This window comes from Giraffa tippelskirchi, chromosome 8 (genome assembly GCF_054371585.1).
Source record: "Giraffa tippelskirchi isolate mGirTip1 chromosome 8, T2T-mGirTip1v1.2.pri, whole genome shotgun sequence".
Taxonomy (NCBI): domain Eukaryota; kingdom Metazoa; phylum Chordata; class Mammalia; order Artiodactyla; family Giraffidae; genus Giraffa; species Giraffa tippelskirchi.
The window spans coordinates 20,335,366-20,361,196 of record NC_137282.1 but is presented as its reverse complement, the minus strand read 5'-3'; the positions used below and the strand labels follow the sequence as shown (position 1 = coordinate 20,361,196).

Genomic DNA, 25,831 nt, shown 5'->3' with positions numbered 1-25,831 from the left:
CCTTCCTCTGAGCCTCCACCTAAACCATCCCGGGGGGAGCCACCTTTAACGCTCTGTGACCATTGTGACCTAGCGCCGTCACACCGCCCTTTGTCCTCGCCCCCCAGAACACTATCCACCACCCACCCTTCCCCCCAAACCCTGCGATGGCACTGCTGCCCTGGGAGGAAGCATGGTGCGCGTGCGTCAACTCCGCCTCCATAGGGCACGGCCCACGCCTCTGGGCGGGCCCACTGGAGGCCTTTATTATAATAGTAGGTTTCTCACATGGACCAAAATGACTTGGTTTTCCACTGGAAAAATATCAAAAAGGCAAGGGTGTGTTTGTTCAGAAATTACAGCCTCTCAGAGCTGGAAGGGAGCTTAGAAATTATATATCAAACTCCCTCATCATACTCGGAATTGGAGAAACTTTTGCACATGGGTGCACAGCGTCCGAGTGGCTTGTGAAGTCGCTCAGTCGTGTCCGACTCTTTGCGACCCCATAGACTGTAACCTGCCAGGCTCCTCCGTCCATGGAATTTTCCAGGCAAGAGTACTGCAGTGGGTTGCCATTTTCTTCTCCAGACGATCTTCCCGACCCAAGAATTGAATCCGGGTCTCCCGCATTGCGGGCAGACGCTTTGCCATCTGAGCCATCAGGGAAGCTTACCCTCCGAGTGGCTTACCCTCTGGGTAAAATGATTTTTGTCATTACTGCCTGCAGCAGTTGTCTTTTAACTCACACTGTCTCGGCAGTTGCAAACTTTTCTTACGTGTTTAAGTGGCTCTATTATTTTCCCCCCAGAGAAACACGAAGTAGCTTTGATTTGTCATATAAACAATTCCAAGACATTCTTAAAGCAAATTGCTTATGTAAACAGATATAAATGAAAGCTTCATAAACTCAGCTCTTGCTGACTGCATTTGAGTTATCTAGTTTTATTTGGGGCCAGATAACTTGGCTACATCAAATTTAAGGGAAACAAAAATGGAGCTGTTTAATTACCAGAATACCCTTCTGGTCAGAAAGGTTTGATCTCAATCTAAAGAAGCCTGCCTAAGGGACAGACCTTAATTTTTTTTAGACCTCTGTTGATGTAATAGGGGATGTTGATGTAGTATAGTAATATCTGGATTAGTAAATCTTCTAAGGCCAAAGGCACTTGTAGCAACATTATCTTGGTCATAAATGTGCCTGTGGGAATCTTTGGTTCTCTCCACACTGGGTCAGACATATTATCACCTGAGATGTGAGTCAGAGATTTCAGGTCTGAATTTTCACAGACAGAAACCAGCGTCAGAATCAGGTTAAATTAGTGGCCAGAATTCTAGGGGTTCCTATGAGCTACTAGTCAGCTAGCAGTGGGAAGGATCATCAGAACTGAGATTTGTATACCAAAACATGCTCTGTGTTTCATGTTTTGCTTAGAGCTATGATCAAGATGTTTCTGATTACAAGGCATTTTATTCAGAATTATCATGTGTTTTTGATTTGGTTTCGTAATGGAGTCAATGGGATTAATTAAGTAGAGACATAAGAATATGGGAGCTATCCTACTGGGTGAGATTCCTGGACCATTCAGCCCAGGATCCTGTTATTAACAGAAAACGCAAAGGCTGGATCTTGGGAAAGCATCATTTTTTTTTTTTTTAATAAACTAAATTTCTGTAGAGTCTGACTTGGGCTTCTTTGGTGGCTCAATGGTAAAGAACCATTGGCAACTCCTGCTTGCCAGTGCAGGAGTCTCAGGTTCAATCTCTAAGGTGGGAAGATCCCCTGGCGGAGGAAATGGCAACCTACTTCAGTATTCTTGCTCTGGAAATTCCATGGACAGAGGAACCTGGCGGGCTACAGTTCATGGTGTCGCAGAAGAGTCAGACACGAATTAGGGGCTAAAGAGCAAGAGTCTGACCTCCTTTAGTAGTATTTTAATGTAACCATTCTTTAGCTTGTTTACAACCCTTTAATATATTTTGTTAATTTTTGTGATAACTAGTGTTCCATGCTAGTTGAAAGAGTTAGCTTGTTTATTTCACTTAAGTTTGAAAGGGCATCCATTCTCATTTAAGTTTGAAAGACTGTCTCCTCATCCAGATACATTACAATGGTAAAGAAATAGAAAAGAGATTCTTCTCTCTTTTGCATTTACCTAAACTAACCTGACCTGCGGCCTGTGCTAGACATTAAATGAAGATCACTGGTAATGCGTATCAACCTGTGTTGTGTATCTTCCTTCTCCTCTTTTTTCTCTTAACCTTCTTAACAACTAACCTGGTTGCTCATTCTACCATTGTGTCCTCATCTTGACTCTCTGATCTGTATGTGTTCATCTCCTGGTTAGGAACTCTTCCATCATCTGAGGTCATCATCTCTCCTTTCGTGACACTGACCTTGTGGACCACTTGGGACACAGGTCACTGCCCTAACCTAGTCACAGGTATCTTCCAACCTCACATGCTTCCATCTCCTTCACCAGCTCCAATGCCCTCCCCATACGGCTAACATACTCCAGTCTTTCAGATGAAATTCTGCAAATATTCACCTTATCCAAGTCACTCATTATTTTATGAACTGCAACCTTAAATCCTTATGATTTATCTAATAACTCAGATTCTTAAAAAGTCACATACGAACTGAAAATGAGTCAAGCAAAAGTGCACTGCATGGCTTTATCCTCTAAACCAGGTGACAGCCCAGTCAAGCTGTATAACCTCAGAAATGTACAAAGGAAGCAAAACCACATGGGAAAGAGATGGAGCAGAGGCTCCTCTGCATTTGATGGGCCTGGGGACTTAACCAGATTGAAGGCCCACTCATGAACTTTCAAGGAGTAAATTCACTGGGTATTGTTTCTTTTCAAGTATGCTGATACTACCACTTTACTTCTACTTCTCTAGCTCAAATAATATTTTGTCAGATCCTGTCATAAGAAACCATGTTAGAGGTTCCATTCTGTATCGTTAAATCCAGCCATGATTGTATAGTGGTTCGTACTCTGCATTGTGTATCCTTAAATCCATAGACTTCCAGCTGTGGCGGAAACAGCCAAAGCCATCACAAGTGGAAGCTGAGCCCCAGAGCACACGTGTATGTTCACTCTGTGCACCCTTTGTGTGGAACACTAGAGCCCCTCCCTTATTCTTTCATTTCAACAGTTTTTTTAAATTGAGGATCTAGTTATGTGTCCTAGACACTGAAAATGCAACAAAGAATAAAGCAATTTATTATATAAAGTTTCCCTTGTAGAACTCATACGTTTGGGGGAGACAGACAATAAATAAAAAAAAGAAAACATAACAGTTATATTAGGGATAAAAGCTAAAGATTAAAAAATGGAAAAAGAGATAGGGAGACTAGGCAAGACATCACAGGTGCCATTTGATCAAAAGTCTAAAGGAAGAAAGAAGGCAGCCTGGAAGATCTCTGGCAGAAGAGTATCCCTGACCGGGAGAACAGAAAGGACCAAGGTCCTGGTGAGCCCAGTGTGTCTGGAGAAGTGTGAGAAGAGGGAGAGCAAATGGGCTGGAGGCTGGGACAGACCAAGTACTGACTTCCGGGTCATGGCTGGGACTTTGGAGTTTCTTCTGAGTTAAAACGAGAAATAACTGCTGTGTTTTGAGCAGCACACGGTTTGTGTTATAAGGTGCTGATAAGAATGAAAAGGTGTCATGACAGCAGCAGAGGCCAGTGGCAGGAATCTAGGTTCGAGATGCTGCTGGTGGCTGGAACCAGGGCGGTGTCAGGGCAGGAGCAAGATGGGGTCAGAGTCTGGATATATTCTGAAAGTAGAACCCAAAGGATTTTCTGGCCCACCATCCATGAAGTGTGAGTGAAAGAGAGGAGTTGAGGATGACTCCCAAGATTTTTTTTGATCCATATAAGCATCCCGGCAGATCTTCTCAAATGTTCAAAGATTTTCTGATACACCCAGGAGTTTAGGAAGCATTTCCAAATAGTTCAGTTCAGTTCAGTTGCTCAATCGTGTCCGACTCTTTGCGACCCTGTTTCCAAATAACAGTAGTAATAATGCTAGATTCTATCCAAATGAGTAGTGCTTTATAATTTTCAAATTATTAAAGCTTTATTTACTGTATTAGACTGTTATGTATTTCTGTTTTCTTGATTTTTGTATACATATGTACATGTATTTTCTGTTGGTTATAATTTTCTTCTTATCTGTTTCCACCTGCAAAATTTTTTCTCTTACCTAAAGAGTACCAAAACCCATGATGTTATTTTAATAGAGATGCCGATGGCTTGAGCCAGGGTGATGGTGGGGGTGGCAGGGAGTTGGGAAGCAGAGGGAGCAGAGAAAAGGAGTCAGAGTCTGAATATATTCTGAAAGCAGAACTAGAAGCCTCCTGGCAGGCCTGATTGGATGTATGAAAGACGAGAAATGAAGAATATAAATTGTCCTAGTGTGTTAATGGTAATGTCTTCTTATCTCTGATTAGGGTGAAGAGTATTAGGTGATAGCATTAATTTGTGTGTGACTCATTCAGCAGTTATTATCTAATGGCCTGCGTGCTTGAGACACATCAGTGAACAAGATAGGCAGAAATCCCAGTTCTCAAGGAGCTTACATTTTGGAGGACAGACATACACACACACTCTCTCTCTCTATGTGTATATATATATATATACATATATATATATATATATAATTTCAGGTGACAGTAAGTGCTAAGGTGAGGGGTGAGAGGAGAAGGAAGGAGCATAGACAATACCAGGGGATTTGTATGTAGTTAATTCTCAGAACTTGTTAAATAATGTGTGGAATTTATTCCTATATCTGTTTCTATTTAACAGCTTGATACTGGGAAATGCATTCATTTTATCAATTTGACTATCAGTAAAATAGAATATGGGTTATGTCCTTAGCATTTCTATGTTCTTCAGAGTATTAGAAAAGAATTAAGGATGGTGCTCTTGAGCCCTTTGACGGTATTCCACACAGGGATGGAGGTTTAGTCACTGAGTCGTGTTAGACTCTTTGCGACCATGGACTGCAGCCCGCCAGGCCTTCTGTCCATGGGATTTCCTAGGCAAGAATACTGGAGTGGGTTGTCATTTCCCTCTCCAGCAGATCTTCCTGACCCAGCGATCGAAGCCGCGTCTCCCGCACTGCAGGCAGATTCTTTACATACTGAGCTACCAGGGGTAACGTTATTTTAATACTGGGCAATAAACTTGGTGAGACAGTAGTCATTGCAGGCAACTGGGTTTAGACATCTACTTACCATCACCTCTATTTAACCTACTCAGCCTGTCCTCATTAGGGCTCTTCACTTAGAACACCATTACTGCAATCATATACTGTATTTTTAGCATCTTATATAAACTTCCCCACAAATGCCCAAGTTATGTAACCAGCTCCCCTCCCCTAGGCTTTCCTCCAGCCTCTCAGAGACTGTTAGGAGGGGCGAGGAGGTGTATGTGGTGGGGGATCTCTGTCCAGCAACTGAAAACGCTCACGTGCCAGGGTGGGTTCTCCCTCCTCAGGACACAGCTGGGTGTGCACCCATCAAATGTGTTTCTCATCCCCCCTTTTCGCTTTTCAGCCTTCACCTTCTGCTGTTACATTTTCATCAGGTGTCACGTTGCTGCGCTCCTGTGCCTGGGAGACCGTCTGCCTCCTCTCACTGTGTTCACACCAACCTCTAGGACTCTGCTCCAGAGGCAGAAGGCATCTGAAAGAGAGTTCCGGTTCTGGCATTTTACAGGTGGCAGATGAGGCTCAGCGAGGCCAGGGGACTTCCTCCCTGGCACAGAGGCATAGATGAGGTCCAGGGCTCTGAATTCTCTAACGTGACTTTAATAAAGGAGCAGGTCCTCGGGACTCAGTGTCCTCATGGCTGTAAAACGACGGGTGTGCCAGGTGGGCTCTGAACTCGCTTCCATCTGGGCCTTACGTATCAATATACTATTGGCTGCACACTGATTATATTTCATTTTAGAATTTACTGTTCTCAATGCATTGACCAGAATGTTACTAACTGAAAAGAATCAGGAAGAGGACATAATTTTGCTTGGCTCTTAAAAGCTTAAATTCTGTCTTCTTTTTTAATGGTAAGAATGTGAAGAAACAAGTGGTAAATTCACCCACAGTTAAAAAAAAGAAAAAGAAAAACGGAGGTTCAGATACACATCTTCAGCTGACTCGTGCACAGGAAAAGCACTGTGTTACGTGATGCTTAAATAGTTTACCTAACTATATCAGGAAAAGGCTCCTTCTGGCGCAGTGGGGGCGGGGGAGGGCTGGGATACGCAGGGAATGATGGTGATAAGCATTTTCCAAATTAGGAAACAGATATGCTTTTCTTCGTACTCTTACATAACTGATCTATTTTAGAAGACAACACAAAAAAAACTGAAATGAAATACAAATCTCATCATTTTACTACTTTGTTAGCAAAGGCACAAGCAAGTAACGCTGGAAGGGAAAGAAAGGAGAGTTTTACCCCATCCTATTCCTCTTGGTCTGGAGGTGACTCCCCCCGCCCCCCCCGCCCCCCCCCCAGGATTCCCTCTCTTCCGTGGCAGGCTGCTGAGTGAGTCAGAGACCAAAGTCCAAATTTTTTTTAAAAAAAATGAATGAAGAAAGATACTAATTTTTCTCTCTTCTGAAATGAAAAAGCAGCCACATCAAAGTATATACCCTCTCGTGGTGGCACAGAATGACAGACAAGTGACCTGTCTTAGAGCCGGTGAGAGTTTTGCCCCAGACTTCCTGATTCAGAGGGAAATTGTGCAGCACACAAAGGCCACAGAGGCAGTACAACCTCTTACATAAATAAGTTACGTAAATGAGAACCAGTTATGTAAATGTATAAACCAGCAAACACGAATTATAACCATTCACAAATGCCAGGGAGAACACAGCAAGATTCCTCCTACAGTCCCATCCCCCGGCCCCATATTATCAAAACTGTACTATTTTATTTCACGCCAGAATCAGATGTGGCTGTTTGTCACATTTATTGGGGAAAGAAATTCCAAAGGACAAATGATGTTTCATACTATTTTCTGAATATTTTACTTTGGGGGGAAATTCCCTGGTTAAACCTGAATTATATTTGATAAGAAATATACGCATATCAACTTACACTTTTTTGTGTAATCATGAACACCATGTGTTAAGTAGTTACTATTGTATATTCTGCAAGTGGCTGTTAAGGATAGGAATACATCACAAAAGTAAATGCCCATGGCATATGGATATTTGTTTGACTACTTACGGTTTCAAGTTTCAGATGAGTTTGTGGGTACCTGACTAACGTCTTTCTTAAGTGTATTGAAGGATGGCAGTAACTCAGGGGCCTGGAATCAGATTCGAGGTTGTGCTTGTGAATCAATTGCAATACGCCCCACTTCAAATGATTGGAAGTTGCTCCTGGGGTTTCGGCTGCAATTTGCTTAGGTTCGCTGTGGATGATGAGTGAACTCTGCACCCCATAGGAACAGGAGCCTCGACTTCTTCCTTGTTCCCTTGGGGGCAGTGTATCTCCGTCTCTGAAGCTGGGACATTTGCTAGTTGTATAGTAGAAATACGTGTAACTCAAAGCAGTTTTGAGCCCAGCTGCCTGTTCTGTATAAAGAGGGATGCTGATGGAACATGAGCCAGGTTTGGACATAGCATGCTCAGGTTAATGTTTCCTTTAGCTGTTTTGAAAAATCTCATGTGAAATATTTTTATTTAAGATCTAATAATAGCAGAAAGAGTAAAGTGATTTTAAACCTTTGTATATTTTCAGCGGTGTGATTTTGGGCAACTAGCTTTCCCTCTCTGGGCCATTGTTTCTAACCTTTGAAAAGAGGACAGCTTTGACAATCTATGCTGTGTGCTGTGTTTAGTCGCATAGTAGTGTCTGACTCTTTGTGACCCAATGAACTGTAGCCCACCAGGCTCCTCTGTCCATGGGGATTCTCCAGGCAAGTGGGTTGCCTGGAGTGGGTTGCCATACCCTCCTACAGGGGATCTTCCCCACCCAGGAATCCAACCCAGGTCTCCCGCATTGTAGGTGGATTCTTTACTGTCTGGGCCAGCAGGGAAGCCCCTAACAATCTAGTACCCTACAATCAAATCTATAAATACTTTCAACGGAGAGCTTTAAACTGGTTGCCACCAAGTTTCAAGGAAATATAACCCATTATACAAAAACCAGATCATTTTCCTTCTCCTGTGGGCAAAACTGCAGACCTTGCTTGGGTTGCAGTGATACGGTAACTGCCCCGTGAAAAACATTCATCCTGGCATTTTCTCTTTAAAAAATGTCAAATGTAGGCCTTAGCCAGTTGTGCGGTAGTAAATGAAATGTGGAGGGGAACCTGTGGGCTTCCTCCCTTGAGATGGGAGACGAGTTTTAAACTAGAAAAGCAGCAGTAATTTGGCACCAAGCAAAACTTGTCTTACACTCTTCAGCGCGTCGTGTCAGGTAGGCAGTGTGTGGGTAGTGTGCTAGTTGCTCAGGGTCTGACTCTTTGCGACCCCATGGGCTGTAGCCGACCAGGCTCCTCTGTCCATGGAATTCTCCAGGCAAGAATACTGGAGTGGGTTGCCATGCCCTTCTCCAGGGGAGCTCTTCCCCACCCAGGGATGGAACCCAGGTCTCCAGCATTGCAGGCAGATTTCTTTACCATCTGAGCCACATTTCGTTCCTAAAGTTGACCTGCTCTAGACTTAGGGAGTCACAGAGTCGTCCCGCTGACTTTGCGCGTCTCTGAGCCCTCGGCCTCTACGTGTCCATCTGTAAGTTGGACATAAACGAGTAAAAATGCAGATGAGCACCTGCCCTGTGGTAAACTACACTGGGAAGATCCCAGGGGCCAGGAACAGGGGGGCGGGTCCCAACTTAGGTGGGCGTTTATGTCAGGAGAGGGATGGCGTTTTGGGCCTCAGTCCAGGGAGGCCGGCTGCCCGGCGGCGAAGTGCCAACGAAGCAGAGGTTAGGGGAGAATCTAGGACTGCGGGGGAGGGGGTGAGAGCCCCGGCGGAGCAGTCAGGTGGGGGATGGAGCATCGGGCTCCTCCGTGCTTTGTTCAGTTACAAGCCAGGCCCTTCTTTCCGGAGAAGCCAATTAGATCCCCGCCGAGGGATCATCTGACCTCGCGTCTCCCGCCAGGAGGGGCTTCGCAGGGGCGGGGCCGGCGGTCGCCTCCTCCGGGACCCGGCCGCCGGCCGTGCGGGGGAGTCCCGGGCGCCGCCGCGCAGCCCGGCCCCGCCCCGCGCCCGCCGCGCCCCGCCTCCGGGGCTTCCCGGGCGCGCGCCGCCCCGCCGTGTCCGCGCGCCACGCCCCCCTGCTCGCGGGCCGCGTGCGGAGCCGCGCGCCCCGGAGGCTCCGGGACCGTGGCGGCGGGCGGCGGCGGCAGAGCAGCCGTCCGCGGGCCATGTCTTCCCCGGCCGTAGCGAGGAGCTCCCCGGGAGGGAGCCAGGAGGTGGACTCGCGGCCGCAGAGGCAGGGCCGGTTCTGGGAAGTGGGCGGCGGCGGCGGCGCCGACCGGCTGGAGCGCGCGGCCGCGGAGTCGGAGCGCTGGGAGCTGCTGCTCCGCAGGGGCGAGCTGCTGGCTCTGGGCGGCCACCTGAAGGGCGCGCTGGAGGCGTACGCGGCGGCGCTGCGCCGCGGGGCCCCGGTCAGGCCCGAGTGCCTCGGCACCCTGGTGGACTGCTTGGTGTTCAACTACCGGCTCCGCCACGGCTTGGGCTGGAGCGCGAGCCCGGCGGGGGGCGCCCACCGCGGCGTTAGCGCCAGCGGACTGCTCAGCTGCCTGGGCTGCCGGGGCTTCCTCAGCGAGCCGGTGACTGTGCCCTGTGGCCACAGCTACTGCCGCCGCTGCCTGCGGAGAGAGCTCCGCGCGCGCTGCCGCCTCTGCCGGGACCGGCTGCCGCCCGCCGCGGCCGCCGATGCCCTGGGGACCTCCCCGCGGCCGCCTCCGGCCGCCGCCGCCACCACCGCCTCCGGCTTCAGGACCAGCGTCGTTCTCAACCACCTGGCCGAAAAGTGGTTCCCGGGCCAGCGGGAGAGAGCCCGGGCGGCCGGCCGGCTCGGGGAGCTGCTGCACCAGGGGCGCTACCGGGAGGCCCTGGCCGCCGCCTGCGAGGAGCTGCGAGCAGGTGAGCGCGCGGGCCCCGCGACCGCACCCTTCCTTCCTCGACGCGCGGGGCGGCCCCGAGCTCGTCTGCGCCCCAGGCCGGCTACCGCCCTGGGCTTGCGTCTTGGGGTCCCGGGGTGTGTGTGTTTTGGGGGGTGTGTGTGTGGGAAGGGGCGGCGCCCCGAGGTGCTTCGGTCACAATGGGGATCGCCCTCGAGCCGACTGTGACGCGGCGCGGGGTTCCCTCCGCCTCGGCCTGGCGCTGTGGCGGGCGCGCCCCGAGCGGAGCGGCGCGGAGCGGGTGGCCGGGCGAGGCCGCGCGAGCGCGGGATGGGGAGGGAGTTGGGCGAGCCTGAGCGTCGGCTCGCTTCCTGCCGCGCTCTTTCCGGTAATTGGCCGCCCGGGCCGGGTCCGCGGAGGGGGGACGCCTTGCCGGGGCGGGGAAGAGGATCCCCAGCCGTGGCTGGGCGTGCAACGTGTATACCTTGGTCTCCCGCAAAAGTCACCGGGGCAATTGGAAGCCGCGGGAGGCAGAATTGCATAAGCCGGGGTGGGTGGGGGTGGTGGAGGGCGTTGTGTAACGGGTGACGTCGGGTGGGCGTGGCGGGAGCTGGGCGCCCGCACCCCGCACCCGGAGGCCGGGCCGGAGCTGCCCATGGTTGTCCCAGCCTTAAATGAGAACGCCCGGAGACTTGCTGCCTCTTGATGGTTTCCACCTGTCTTTTTCAAAGCGTGCTTATTTCAGAAACGCATGTGCTTCCTTTCGAATGCACGTAGCTCACGGTGAAGATAATATAGGTAGTCTCTGATGGAGTTCGTGGCCACGCTTGTTCTTTGCCTTTCCACACTCTTGATCAGGCTGTGGCGGCGAAGGGCCTCTGAAGATCTTTGATCTGTTCTTTCGCCGCCAGGATGCAGTTTCAGCCTGCTAACCTGGGCTAGCCACTTTTCTTAAGGTGGTTTTGGGCTGTGGAAAGAGACCTTGGCGGAGTTAGTTAGCTGTGTAAAATGAAGCGTTGTTCTTTAAATCGGTGGTTTTCAACCATGGGAATTGCCTCCACCCCCACCTCTGGGACGTTATCAGGGGCAATATCTAGAGACATTTTTGGTGGCCACTCCACTTGTGCGAGTGGAGTGGTACAAATAGTGAGCAGAGGCTCTTCAGTATCCAGTGATGCGCGGGACAGTTTCCCACACAATGATCAAGGCCCAAAGTGTCAGTTTTGTCCCTTTTAAACCTTGTGTGAAATAAGCATTTTTCAAGATGGAATGGAGTAATACTTGGAGATATAATCACCAAGAAAGTAGGTATCCAGAAGATAAACTGATGTGAGGTTGGGGCGCATTTATAAACTGTAACTGAAAGCATCTTCTTGGAGGCTTTTTTTTTTTTTTTAACCTTAAGCGCTCAGTCATTTTGAAGTAGTCATTATGTTAAGTCGTTAATACCTTTAGAATTCAACCGCAAACTTGGCATGCTTTCATTTGCTTTCAGTATCTTTATGGGGAGTAGCAGTTATAGAAGTAGCATGATAGACCCAGAACAAAACAGAACTATTTGGAATACAAAATTCCCCAACAGCTCAGTCTCTCTGGATGAATCGAGTTTGAATGGTCAACGAAGGACAGACCATCTAGGACACGTTCCTCAAAATGAGGAAGCAGAAGCTGGGGCAGTGACATGACTTGTCCACAGTCACACAGCCAGCTGATGTGTGGAGGCAACACTGCGGCCTGCATTTCTCCTAAATGTGGGACCAGGGTTCATCCTACCGTGATGGCTCATCCAGTGAAAATGTGTAACATCAATTCCCAAGGAAGTTTTTTGCCACTAGTGTGAAATAAAGGAGAAGCTTACTGACAGCCCTATTCATTATTAACTCCCACTGATTTAAATGGTTTGACCTCTTAAATTAGGCATTTTAAAAAAATTTAGGTCCTAATCCACAGAAGAACAGGCAGTACATTTACTAATTAAGATCTAGCTTAGCGTTCTATGACCAATAATCTTTTAATTAAAGAAGATTTGGGGCCTGGGATTGAGGATATTATTTTTAACAGGAAAAGACTGAAATATCTACTCTTTCTCCTTTTTTTCAATTTGCATAGACTACATGTGGGAATTTTGTCCTTTCAGCTGCTTCATTCTACTTTTGCAGGACTAGAACCCAAGACTCCTTTGACTTCATCCATTTTCTCCTCATTTTTAGGTCTTTGAAAAACTTTAAGTCCATACTCCAAAATGTGTCCGATTGGTACTAATGAGGATAACTTTTTTCATCCTTTGAATCTTTAGTACAAAGTAGGAAGAAAAAAATCTTAGCGCTAACAAATCATAGTTGATAGAGCGCAGATATTATGTGTTTAACAGTTTATGGGTGTAAATAAAAAGGTTTAGTAGAGTTATAAATCTACTTGTGCAGTTAAGGTTTAACTTTTTGAGAGCTAGTTAGCTAGAAAGGCATTTGAAATGTGTTTGTATAATTGGACAGCTGTACCCAAGATACCTTCATTATCGCTAACAGTGGGAAAAAAAGACAGTGGAAAAAGGCTATAATTTCTTCGTATAATTCGTACAATGAAACATGTAAATACTATTAACTAGAAAAAATAATCAGTCTACAGTTAGCCCACACACATCCAAATTTAAGCCCTTTCAACAAGAAAGGAAAGCTAGAAAACCTTTGCCAAAATCAGAACGTTCCCATTGAGATTACATAAGTTTCTGTTGAACTGAAATATATTTAGATAACATTTAATCCATTGATCTTTTGGTATTAACTCTCAGATGTTTCATCACTTTGTCTTTTTAGTATTCAAGGATATTATGTAAAGATCTTTTCTGCATTTTTAATGAATTTTTACACTGACTTGCCACTCTCCCCACAAAGAAGACCAACAGAATAGTATAACTTATAATTTGAAATGGTTAGAAAGTAAATAGAAGTTACAGGGAAGAGAACATTTTGTTTAAAATACTTGGAGAAAAAAAGTTTTATTTTTAATATTTAAAAAAAAATGTTTGGCTATGCCAGGTCTTATTTACAGCGTTCAGAATCTTCTGTGTTTGTTGAGGCATGTGGGTTCATTTTTGTTTTGTTTTTAGTTGTGGCGTTTGGAATCTGTTGATGCAGCATGCAGGGATCTAGGTCCCTGACATAGGATTGAACCTGGGCCCCCTGCATTGGGAGTGCAGAGGCTCAGCCATTAGACCACCGGAAAGGCTCTGTTTTGAATATTATTTATGTATTTCTTGTCGGGTATTTCAAAATGTTTTATATCATTTCATTGTCACAAAGAATCCTATGGCGTACTGTTACCCTCAGAGGGAAATTGAGGCACCTGGAGTGCCTAGTACAGCCTAGTAGGTAGACCTGTGTATATTGGTGTCTAACGACCTGAGTTTGAATCCCAGTGCAGTCTCCTGCTCTCCGGCCTGGGGCCTGTGTCTAACCTCCCTGTTTTGCTTTCCTTATCTGAAAAGTGAGCAGAGTGTCTACCTAATAGATAGATAACAATCATAACAACAGCCTAGGGCTGTTGTGAGAATTAAGAGAGTCAAAACATGTGAAGTGCTCTAAATGGTGCCTGGCAGATAAATACCCAGTAAATATGAATTCAAATGTTTTTAAAATGTAAAATTTGTGCCCCAGCTAGAAGATGATTTAGCTAAAATTGAAATGTAAATCTTAACAATGTCAAATCCTCTTCTTTTCTCTCTACCACATTAATATTACCAGTGCATGTGTACGAGCTAAGTTGCTTCAGTTGTGTCCAACTCTTTATGACCCCGTGGCGGGTAACCTGCCAAGTTCCTCTGTCATGGAATTCTCCAGGCAAGAATACTGGAGTGGGTTGCCATTCCCGTCTCCAGGGGATCTTCCCAACTCATGGATCCAACTCAGATCTCCTGTTTTGCAGGTGGATTCTTTACCATCTGAGCCACCGGGGAATATTAACACAGTGAGGGTTAAATCCTGATTCTGGCCTATGTATGTTAATTAGTAGTAACATTTTAGCATACATCAATAAAATATAGATGCTGCAAGGCTTTCCTAATAAAAAGATTAGTCCGATTATGAGTATGTTACTCGCTTAGTCATGTCCAACTCTTTGCGACCCCATGGACTGTAGCCCGCCAGGCTCCTCTGTCCATGGGATTTTCCAGGCAAGGATACTGAAGTGGGTTGCCATTTCCTTCTCCAGGGGATCTTCCTGACTTAGGGATCAAACTCCAGTCTCTTGCATTGCAGGCAGATTCTTCACCATCTGAGCCACCAGGGAGAAAAGATTAGTCAAATTGTAGGTAAATACCGAATACGTTTAAAGAAAATGTAAAAGGTTTTTAACACTTTATTAGTCAGTGAGGTTAACATGAAGAGATTTGAATTTATCACCGCGAACAGTGGACAAGACTGAGCGACACTCATGCTTCACTTCAAAATTATGTATCCCTTGGAGTGGGACACGGCAACCCACTCCAGTTTTCTTGCCTGGAGAATCCCATGGACAGAGAAGCCTAGCAGACTACAGTCCATAGGGTCGCAAAGATTTGTACACGACTGAAGTGACTTAGCATGCAAACTTACATATGCCCTAACTTACTCTGCCAAATACTTGAAACAGTAAACATTGACATTTATATGGCGGTTTATACTTCACAACACATTTTCACTTCCATTAACTGAGTCTTACCAAAGAACATGCAAGATAGGAGAGCATGTGTTAGTACCCCGAATTCACAGAGTGTAGAAGAGAGCTCCAAGAAAATGACTTTTTAAAAGCAAGCAAGTAACCAAGTTACAACTGAAAGCAGAAACTGGGCATGTGGATATTGTTTCTAAGACTGATTGATTTTAAAATGAGCATATAAAACATAAATCTTAAGTGTTCTTGTTATTTATTTAACAAGTGTTTATTGAGTGCTTGCTATATACTAGGCTTTGTTTTAGGTGTTAGAAATACAGAGGTAAACAAAATCAAGTGCCTGTCCTCAAGAGAGTTTGTATTTTTTGTTTCTCTTAAAGTTGCAGCAAATTGGTATTTATTGAAAACAGGTCAGTCGCTCAGACGTGTCTGACTCTTTGTGACCCTGTGAACCACAGCACGCCAGGCCTCCCTGTCCATCACCAACTCCAGGAGTTTACCCAAATTCATGTTCATTGAGTCGGTGATGCCATCCAACCATCTCATTCTCTGTCGTCCCCTTCTCCTCCTGCCTTCAATCCTTCCCAGCATCAGGGTCCTTTCCAGTGAGTCAGCTCTTCACATGAGATGGCCAAAGTATTGGAGGTTCAGCTTCAACATCAGTCCTTCCAATGAACACCCAGGACTAATCTTTAGGATAGACTGGTTGGATCTCCTTGCAGTCCAAGGGACTCGCCAGAGTCTTTTCCAACACCACAGTTCAACAGCATCAATTCTTCGGTGCTCAGCTTTCTTTATCGTCCAACTCTCACATCCATATTCAAAAATCATAACCTTGACTAGACGGACCTTTGTTGACAAAGTAATATCTCTGCTTCTTAATATGCTATCTAGTTTGGTCATAACTTTCCTTCCAAGGAGTAAGCGTCTTTTAATTTCATGGCTGCAATCACCATCAGCAGTGATTTTGGAGCCCCCCAAAAATAAAGTCAGCCAGTGTGTCCACTGTTTCCCCATCTATTTGCCATGAAGTGATAGGACCGGATGCCATGATCTTAGTTTTCTGAACGTTGAGCTTTAAGCCAACTTTTTCACTCTCCTCTTTCACTTTCATCAAGAGGCTCTTTAGTTCTTCTTCATTTTCTGCCATAAGGGTGGTGTCATCTGTATATCTGAGGTTATTGATAGTTCTCCCAGCAATCTTGATTCCAGCTAGTGCTTCTTCCAGCCCAGAGTTTCTCATGATGTACTCTGCATATAAGTTAAATAAGCAGGGTGACAATATACAGGCTTGGCTTGACGTACTCCTTTTCCTATTTGGAACCAGTCTGTTGTTCCATGTCCAGTTCTAACTGTTGCTTCCTGACCTGCATACAGGTTTCTCAAGAGGCAGGTCAGGTGGTCTGGTATGCCCATCTCTTTCAGAATTTTCCACAGTTTATTGTGATCCACACAGTCAAAGGCTTTGGCATAGCCAATAAAGCAGGGAAATAGTCAGAAAAGGGGCTTATTGCTTAACTGATTTCTAACAGACTGAGTGTGTATCCTGTATATCCCTGATTCATCTTTCCTTTAATTCAGAAGTCCACTTTTAGGATTTTTGCAGTGCCTCAGGGTCACTATTATAACAGCATGTTCTCATTGTTATAGAAAATGAAAAAGGGAGTTATGCAAATAACTCTTAAGTGGTCTGTAATTTCTATGTTTTTACCTTTTATTCATCAAGCAAATGATGAAAGATTTACCAAAGCTCAGTTATCATAGATTTCTCATTATTTTTATATTAAACTTTGGTTTACTCAGAATTTTTATATTTAGTGAAATATTTCTGGAGGCTTAGATGTATTCAAGTATAATTTTAAATGTATTTGTATAGTGTTCTGCCTCTAATGGCTTCCCTGATAGCTCAGTTGGTGAAGAATCTACCTGCAATGCAGGAGACCCCGGTTCGATTCCTGGGTTGGGAAGACCTGTTGGAGAAGGAATGGGCTACTCACTCCAGTATTTTTGGGCTTCCCTTGTGGCTCAGCTGGTAAAGAATCTGCCTGCTATTCGGGAGACCTGGGTTTGATCCCTGGGTTGGGAAGATCCCCTGGAAAAGGGAAAGGCTACCCACTCCATTATTCTGGCCTAAAGAATTCCATGGACTATGTAGTCCATGGGGTCTCAAAAAGTCAGACATGACTGAGCGGCTTCCACTACTGCCTCATGCGTTATAAAGATATTTTTTGAAATTGTCATTATGTTTTACTATAGAAGGTGAATGATCTAAGAGAACTCTAAAATCCTAAGCAGAAGTTTCTGTTCAGTGCTTTTTTTCTTTTCCATGTTAGGGAAGTTTTCAGCTATTATCTCTTAAAATATTTTCTCAGGTCCTTTGTTTTCTCCTTCTGGGACCCCTATAATGGCAAATGTTGGTCTGTTCATTGTCCCAGAGGTCTGTTAGGCCATCTTCATTTCTTTTCATTCTCTTTTCTATATTCTGTTCTGTGGCAGTGATTTCCACCACTGTGTCCTCCAGCTCGTTTATCCATTCTTCTGCCTCAGTTATTCTACTGTGAATTTCCTCTACTGTACTACTCATCTGTTTGTTCTTTAGTTCTTCTAGGTCTTGGGTAAACATTTTTTGCATCTTCTCAATCTTTGTTGCCATTCTTTTTCCAAGATCCTGAAGCATCATTACTATCATTATTCTGAATTCTTTTTCTGGAAGGTTGCCTATCTCCACTTCGTTTAGTTGTTTTTCTGGGGTTTTATCTTGTCCCTTCATCTAGGACATAACTTTCTGCTTTTTCATACTGGTTGTGTGTTAGTCACTCAGTCGTGTCCGACTCTTTGCATGTCATAGATTGTAGCCTGCCAGGCCCCAGGCTCCTCTGTCCATGGAATTATCCAGGCAAGAATACTAGAGTGGGTTGCCATTCCCTGCTCCAGGGGATCTTCCCAACCCAGGGATCAAACCTGGGTCTCCCACATTGCAGGCAGACTCTTTACCATCTGAGGCACCAGGGAAGTCCTTCACTTTCTGAAATGTGGTTTTGTTTTACTTGCTGTGGGATTGTGGTTCTACTTGCTTCTTCTGTCTGCCCTCTGATGGAGGAGGCTAAGAGGCTTGTGTAAGCTCCGTGGTGGTGGGGAAAACTGGGTCTTGCTCTGGTGGGGAGGCCCTTGCTTAGTAAAGCTTTAATCCAATCATCTACTGATGAGTGGGGTTTCGTTCCCTCCCTGGTAGTTGTCTGGCCTGAGGCAGCTCAGCCCTCAGCTCTACAGTCGGCTTAATGCCGACCTTCAGGAGGGTTTACACCAGGGGACCTTCCCAGCCGGCTGCTCCCAGTGTCCCCGTCCCTGTGCCTAGTCCCTGCCGACCCACACCCCCCCAGGAGACCCTCCATCGCTAGCAGGTAGTTTTGGTTCAGTCTCCCATGGAGTCAGTACTCTTCCTCTGGGTCTTGGTGTGCGCGGGGTTTGGCTTGTGCCCTCCAAGACGGAGTCTCTGTTTCCCCCAGTCCTGTGGAAGTCTTGTAATCAAATCCTGCTGGCCTTCAAGGTCAGATTCCCTGGGGATTACCAGTCCCTTTGTCGGGTCTCCGGGCTGGGAAGCCTGACGTGGGGTCCCGAACCTTCACGGTGGTCAGAGAACTTCTTTGGTATTACGGTTCTTATTGTTCTCCAGCCTGTGGGTCACTCACCTGGCGGGTATGGGATTTGATTTTATCGTAATTGTGCCCCTCCTACTGTCTCGCTGTGGCTTCTTCTTTGTCTTTGAATGTGGGGCATCTTTTTTGGTAGGTTCCAATGACCTCCTGTCGATGGTTGGGCAACAGCTAGTTGTGATTTTGGTGTTCTCACTACAACTGGAGATGAGTGCACATCCTTCTTCATTCTTATTTTCTAGGAAACAAAAATACACAGCTTCTGGGAGTGTAAAATTTTTATAAAAGGAGGGTGAGCAGAATGTACTGAAGACCTTGTATAATATATCTACATAGCTTTCTACACGGAGAAGGAAATGGCAGCCCACTCCAGTGTTCTTGCGTGGAGAATCCCAGAGACAGAGGAGCCTGGTGGGCTGCCGTCTATGGGGTTGCCCAGAGTCGGACACAACCAAAGCAACTTAGCAGCAGCAGCAGCAGCAGCTTTCTACACAGTCACTCAACTTTCTAGAAAATAAGGAAATAAGCTGACATGTAAAAGCTTATAGATAAATGTTCTTTGCAGTACTTTTTATAGTAGCAAAAATTAGAAGTAATAGGGAATTTTACATAGGTGGTATATATAATGGAATACTTTGCAACCATTAAGTATCTTGTGGATATAATCACATTGATTAAAAAAAACAGATTATACACAGTATATATGATATATTTCATAAAACTGTACATTAAAAATGTAATCAACCCACACAGATAAAAAAAGTACAGGTTATATGCCAACACTGGTTATTTCTTAGTTCATGAGAGCATGAATTGAGGAGCTTAAGACAGATTTTAATGAATTGCTTTGTGGTGGGAAAAGGATATTTGGTTCTTAATTTTCTGTATTTTTCAAAGGTTATAGGTAAATATTTTATAACACTTGTTATTCAAAACAAGTTTCTTGAAGATGAGATAAATGATGTATACACACCTCTTACTACCCATCACCTACTGGAAAACAGATGAGAAGTCGCCACTCTGGAGAACTCTCCCCGCAGCCCACGTGGTACCTTGGACCACTTAAAACTAGTTTCCTCAGATATGTAGCGGAGTTTTATTTCAGTTGTTTTATTTGCCTAAGTACTTAGGATACCATTGTGTTGCAGAGAAGAGGGAATGAGGGCAAGAATTGACGAGCCCAAGGGGACAGATTGTAATGAATTTCCCCTGCTTCAGTGGACATTTATCAAAGCCAGGAAAAGAGGATACAGAGACAGTAGATAATGGAGGGAGCTCAAAAACAGATTTTTTAATAATTAAATATATGCCTTGCACGTACAGTGGTGGAACACAATCGTAATAGCAAACACTTAAATAGAGCTTATAATGTACCAAGCCCTGTTGTAAGTACTGTGCACGTGTTACCTCTCTCGAGGAGCCCTGTGAGCCCTGTTAACAGCAGAGGCGAAAAGCGGGGACTCGGGACTCGGGCGGCTGGAGGGAGCATGTAGAATCCTTCACTTACGAGCTGTTTGGTCTTGGGCAAGATACTCAGTTTCTTTACAAAAATGTGAACAATGTTAGACCCACATAGGATTGTTCTGAAGGTTGTAGATCATTTAGAACAGTTGATAGTTTTTGTTGTTACCAAATAACTGTATTAACTGAAAAAAATTATCATCTCACATATTTAAAATTCTTGCCCTTTGCTCCTTTGTGTATATTTTTGCATTTAAAAAGTCTATTTAAAATTAGTTCACTTCTTCCCTTGGGGGTAGTTTGTTTGTTTTTTAATTTTTATTTTATCAGCCATAAAAAGGAACAAATTTGAGTCAGTTGTAGTGAGGTGGATGAACCTAGAGCCTGTTATATAGAGTGAAGTAAGTCAGAAAAACAAATACTGTATATTAACACATATATATGGGATCTAGAAAAATGGTACTGATGAACCTATTTGCGGGGCAGAAATAGAGATGCGGACTTGTGGACACAGTGGGGGAAGGAGAGGGTGGGACGAATTGAGAGAATAGCGTTGACAAATGCACACTGCCATGTGTAAAAGAGAGAACTAGCAGGAAGCAGCTGTATAGCCAGGAAATTCAGTTCACATGCTTCGTGATGACAGAGAGGGGTGGGATGGTGGGAGGAGGGAGGTCCAAGAGGGAGGGAATCTACGCATACCCGTAGCTGATTTACTTCATTGTACAGCAGAAACCAACACAATGTTGTAAAGCAATTATCCTCTGAATAAAAGTAAATTTTTATTTTTATTGGAGTTAGGTTAACAGTGTGTTAGTTTCAGGTATATAGCAAAATGATTCAACTATATATATACATGTATTATTCTGTTTTAAATTCTTTTCCCATTTAGTTTATTACAAAATATTGAGCAGAGTTCTCTGTGCTATACAGTAGGTCCTTATTGGTTATCTATTTCAAATGGGGTAGTGGTGGTGGTTTAGTTCTCAGTCGTGTCCACCTCTGTGCAACCCCATGGACTGTAGCCCGCCAGGCTCCTCTGTCCAGGGGATCTTCCTGACCCAGGAATTGAACTCAAGTCTCCTTCATTGGCAGGCAGATTCTATATCTGTTTTGTAATAAGTTCATTTGTATCATTTTTTTTTTTTTAGATTCCACATATAAGCAATATCATACGGTATTTTCTTGTCTTTTTCTGACTTCACTTAGTATGATAGTCTCTAGGTCCAGCCACAACTCTACAAGTGACCCAGTTCCATTCCTTTTCATGGCTGAGTAATATTCCATTGTATATATGTACTATATCTTCTTTATCCTTTCCTCTATCTTTGGGCATTTGCTTTGCTTCCATGTTCTGGCTATTGTAAATACTGTTGCAATGAACGCTGGGGTACATGTGTCCTTTTGACTTATGGTTTTCCCAGGATATATGCCCGGGAGTGGGATTGCTGGGTCATATGGTAATTCTAGTTTTAGTTTTTTAAAGAACCTCCATACTATTCTCCACCGTGGCTATATCAGTTTACATTCTCACCAACAGAGCAAAAAGGTTCCTTATTCTCCATACTCTCTCTAGCATTTATTGTTTGTAGATTTTTTGATGATGTCCATTCTGACTGGTATGAACTGATACTTTATTGTAGTTTTGATGTGCATTTCAATAATAATTGGTGATGTTGAGTGTCTTTTCATGTGCCTCTTGCCCATGTGTATGTCTTTTTGGAAAGATGTCTATTTAAGTCTTCCAGCTATTTTTGATTGGGCTGATGTTTTGATATTGAGCTGCATGTTGTTCTTGCTTTTCAGTCACTCAGTCAACTTTTTCTGACCCCATGGACTGTAGCACACCAGGCTTCCCTGTCCTTCACTACCTCCCGGTGTTTACTCAAACTCATGTCCATTGAGTCAGTGAGGCCATCCAACCATCTCATCCTCTGTCACCCCCTTCTCCTCCTACCCTCAATCTTTCCCGGCATCAGGGTCTTTTCCAGTGAGATGGCTCTTCACATCAGGTGGCCAAAGTATTGGAGCTTCAACATCAGTCCTTCCAGTGAATATTGAGAGTTGATTTCCTTTAGGATTGACTGGTTTGATCTTACAGTCCAAGGGACTCTCAAGAGTCTTCTCCAACACCACAGTTAGAAAGCATCAATTCTTTGGCACGCAGACTTTTTTTTTATGGTCCAGCTCTCATATTGGTACACAACTACTGGAAAAACCATAGCTTTGACTCTGCAGCAAAATGACGTCTCTGCTTTTGATGTCTCTCCATTTTCCTTTCTTAGGATTGCTTTGGCTGTCTGGGGTCTTTTGTGTTTTCATACAAATTGTAAATTTTTTTTGTTCTAAATCTGTAAAGAAGTCCATTGGGAACTTGATAGGGATTGCATTGAATCTGTAGATTGCTTTGGGTGGTATAATCATTTTCACAGTATTGATTCTTCTAGTCCAGGAACATGGTATATTTCTCCATCTGTTTGTGTCATCTTTGATTTCTTTTGTCATCAGTGTTCTATAGTTTTCTGAGACAGGCCTTTTGTCTCTATAGGTAGGTTTATTCCTAGGTATTTTATTCTTTTTGTTTCAATGGTAAGTGGGATTGTTTCCTTAATTTCTCTTTCAGATCTTTTGTTATTAGTGTATAGGAACGCAAGAGATTTTTGTGCATTAATGTTGTATCCTGCAGCTTTAACCGTATTCATTGATTAGCTCTCATATTTTTTTAGCGGCATCTTTAGGGTTTTCTATGTATAGTATGATGGAATTTGCAGACAGTAACAGTTTTACTTCTTCTTTTCCAGTTTGTACTCCCTTTATTTCTTTTTCTCTGATTGCCATGGCTAGGACTTCTAAAACTATGTTGAATAAAAATGGTGAAAGTGGACGTTCTTGTCTTGTTCCTGATCATAGAGGAAATGCTTTTAGTTTTCACCACTGAGAGTGATGTTTGCTGTGGTTTGTCGTACGTGGCCTTCATTATGGTGACGTCTGTTCCCTCTGTGCCCACTTTCCAGAAAGTTTTTGTCATAAATGGGTGTTGAGTTTTGTCAGAAGTTTTTCCTGCATCTGTTGAGATGATCATATGTGTTTTTTTATATTCTTTAATTTGTTAATATGGAGTATCATATTAATGTGTATATTTTGAAGAATCTTTGCATTCATGGGATAAATCCCACTTGATCATGGTGTTTGATTAATGTATTGTTGGATTATGTTTGCTAGTATTTTGTTGAGGATTTTTGCATTTATGTTCATCAGTGATACTGGTCTGTAATTTTCTTTTTTTGTGATATTTTTGTCTAGTTTTGTTATCAGGGTGATTGTGGCCTCGTGGAACGAATTCCCTCTGCAGTTTTTTGGAAGAGTTTGAGCAGGATGGGTGTTAGTTCTCTAAATAAATGATAGAATTGGTCTGTGAAACAGTCTGGTCCTGGACTTTGTTGGTTGGAAGATTTTTAATTACAGTTTCAATTTCGTTACCTGTGATTGGTCTGTTTATATTTTCAAGTTCTTCTTCATTCATTCTTGGAAAGTTGTATCTTTTTAAGAATTTGTCCATTTCTTCCAGGTTGTCCCATTTTATTGGCATGTGGATGCTTGTAGTAGTTAGTCTGTTATGATCATTGTATTTCTGCAGTGTCAGATGTAATTTCTCATTTTTCATTTAATTTTATTGAGTCCTCTCCCTTTTTTTCTTTGAATCTGGCTAAAGCTAAAGGTTTATCAATTGTATCTTCTCAAATAACCAACGTTTAGTTTTATTGATTGCTGTTGTCTTCCTCTTTCCTATTTATTTCTGCTCTGATCTTTGATTTCTTTCCTACTGACTTTGGGTTTTCTTTGTCCTTCCTTCTCTGGTTGCCTTAGATGTAAGGTTAGACTGTGAGATTTTTCTTGTCTCTTAAGGTGAGATTGAATTGCTATATACTTTCCTCTTAGAACTGTTTTTGCTGCATCCCATAAGTTTTGGGTCATCATGGTTTTTTTGGTTTTTTTTTTTGGTTGTGCTGGGACTTCATTGCTGCGCAGGCTGTTTCCTCTAGTTGCAGCTAGTGGGGCCTGCTCTCTAGTTGCAGTGCACAGGCTTCTAATTGTGGTTGTTTCTTTTGTTATGGAGCACAGGCTCTAGATGCATGGGCTTCAGTAGCTGTGGTGCACTGGCTTAGTTGCTGCGGGGCATGTGGGATCCCAGACCAGGGATCAAACTCCTGTCTCCTGCGTTGGCAGGTGCATTCTTTACCACTGAGCCACCAGAAAAACCCCATTGTGTTTTGTTTGTCATTTGTTTCTGTGTATTTTTTTTTTTTTCTTTGATTTCTTTGGTGATCTCTCAGTTATTGGCAGCACGCTGTTTAGCCTCTGTGTTTGTGGTTTTGTTTTTTTTTTTTTTACAGTTCTTTTGCAGTGTCAGATGTAATTTCTCATTTTTTCCCTGTAATTGATTTCTAATCTCGTAACATTGTGGTTGGAAAAGATGCTTGATACTATTTCAGTTTTCTTAAATTTTCTTAGTCCTGATTTGTGACCCAAGATGTGATCTATCCTGGAGAATGTTCTGTGTGCACTTGAGAAGAATGTATATTCTGCTGCTTTCAGCTGGTCCTGTGCTGTGCTTAGTCACTCAGTCGTGTCTGACTCTTTGTGACCCCATGGACTGTAGCCCGCCAGGCTTCTCTGTCCATGTGGATTCTCCAGGCAAGAATACTGGAGTGGGTTGCCATGCCCTCCTCCAGGGCATCTTTCCAACCCAGGGATCGAACCCAGGTCTCCCACATTGCAGGCGGATTCTTTACTGTCTGAGCCCCCAGGGAAGTCCCAGAATGTCCTATAAATAGCAATTAAGTCTATCTGGTGCAATTAAGTCTATCTGGTCTGTTGTGTCGTTTAACGTTTGTGTTTCTGTATTTATTTTCTGTCTGGATGATCTGTCCATTGGTGTAAGTGAGGTGTTAAAGTCCCACATTACTGTGTTACTGTCAGTTACCCCTTTTATGGCTGTTAGCACTTACCTTATATATTGAGGTGCTCCTATGTTGGATGCATAAATATTTATAATTGTTGTATCTTCTTCTTGAATTGATCCGTTGATCATTCTGTAATGTCCTTTCTTTTATCTCTTGTAACAGTCTTTATTTTAAAGTCTGTTTTATCTGATATGAGTATTGCTTTTGAGTCCCATTTGCATGGAATATATTGTTTCATCCCCTCACTTTCAGTCTGTATGTGTCCCTAGGTCTAAAGTGGGTCTCTTGTATACAACATATATATGGGTCTTGTGTTTGTATCTATTCAGCTAGCCCTGGTCTTTTGGTTGGAGCATTTAATCCACTTACATTCAAGGTAATTATCAATACGTATGTTCGTGGGTTTTTTCCTTCTCTTGTGTTTCCCGCCTAGAGAAGTTCCTTTAACATCTGTTGTACAGCTGGTTTGGTGGTGCTGAATTCTCCTTAGCTTTTGCGTGTCTATAAAGCTTTACATTTAGGTCTTTAATCCATTTTGAGCTTATTTTTATGTGTGGTGTTCTAATTTCATTTTTAACATGTAGCTGTCCAGTTTTCCCAGCACTGGTTATTAAAGAGACTGTCTTTTCTCCACTGTATAGTCTTGCCTCCTTTGTTGTAGATTAATTGACCATAAGTGGAAAAAAACTCAGATTTTATAGCTGAGGAAACTGAGGTACAGAGGTAATTTGCTCCAGTTCACAGTGAGTGAGTGGAGGAGCAGAAGTTCAAGCCAGGCTGTCTGGCTTCCAGGCTCTGAATCCTTCTGGAATGCCAAGTGGCAGTAGATGCAAAGGAAAGCATCTTGGAGAAGAGGTTGGTGAGCTGAGTCTTAATGGATCAGAAAAAGTTGTCCAGACAGAGGGTAGTTGGGTAGGGGTGGTCTCACAAGGAGGAAGCTCTGTGAAAAGGAAGAAAGCATGAAGTAGAAAGGCGTGCATGGGGCTGAGTAGCTAGGTCCTGTTGGGACTCGGTGGGAGGTTCATATTGATGGG

General features: G+C 44.0%; 1 protein-coding gene across 3 annotated transcripts in view; it reads left to right on the top strand.

Annotated features, from left to right (window-relative positions):
* Nucleotides 1-9,286: 9,286 nt before the first annotated feature.
* LONRF1 (LON peptidase N-terminal domain and ring finger 1) overlaps nucleotides 9,287-25,831 on the top strand; it is a 68,107-nt gene continuing 51,562 nt past the window's right edge. For all 3 annotated transcript variants that reach the window (XM_081520948.1, XM_081520949.1, XM_081520947.1), the window contains exon 1: nucleotides 9,287-10,094. In XM_081520948.1, coding sequence (XP_081377074.1) covers nucleotides 9,371-10,094 — 724 coding nt within the window. In that variant the 5' untranslated portion in view covers nucleotides 9,287-9,370. The remainder of the gene's footprint in view (nucleotides 10,095-25,831) is intronic.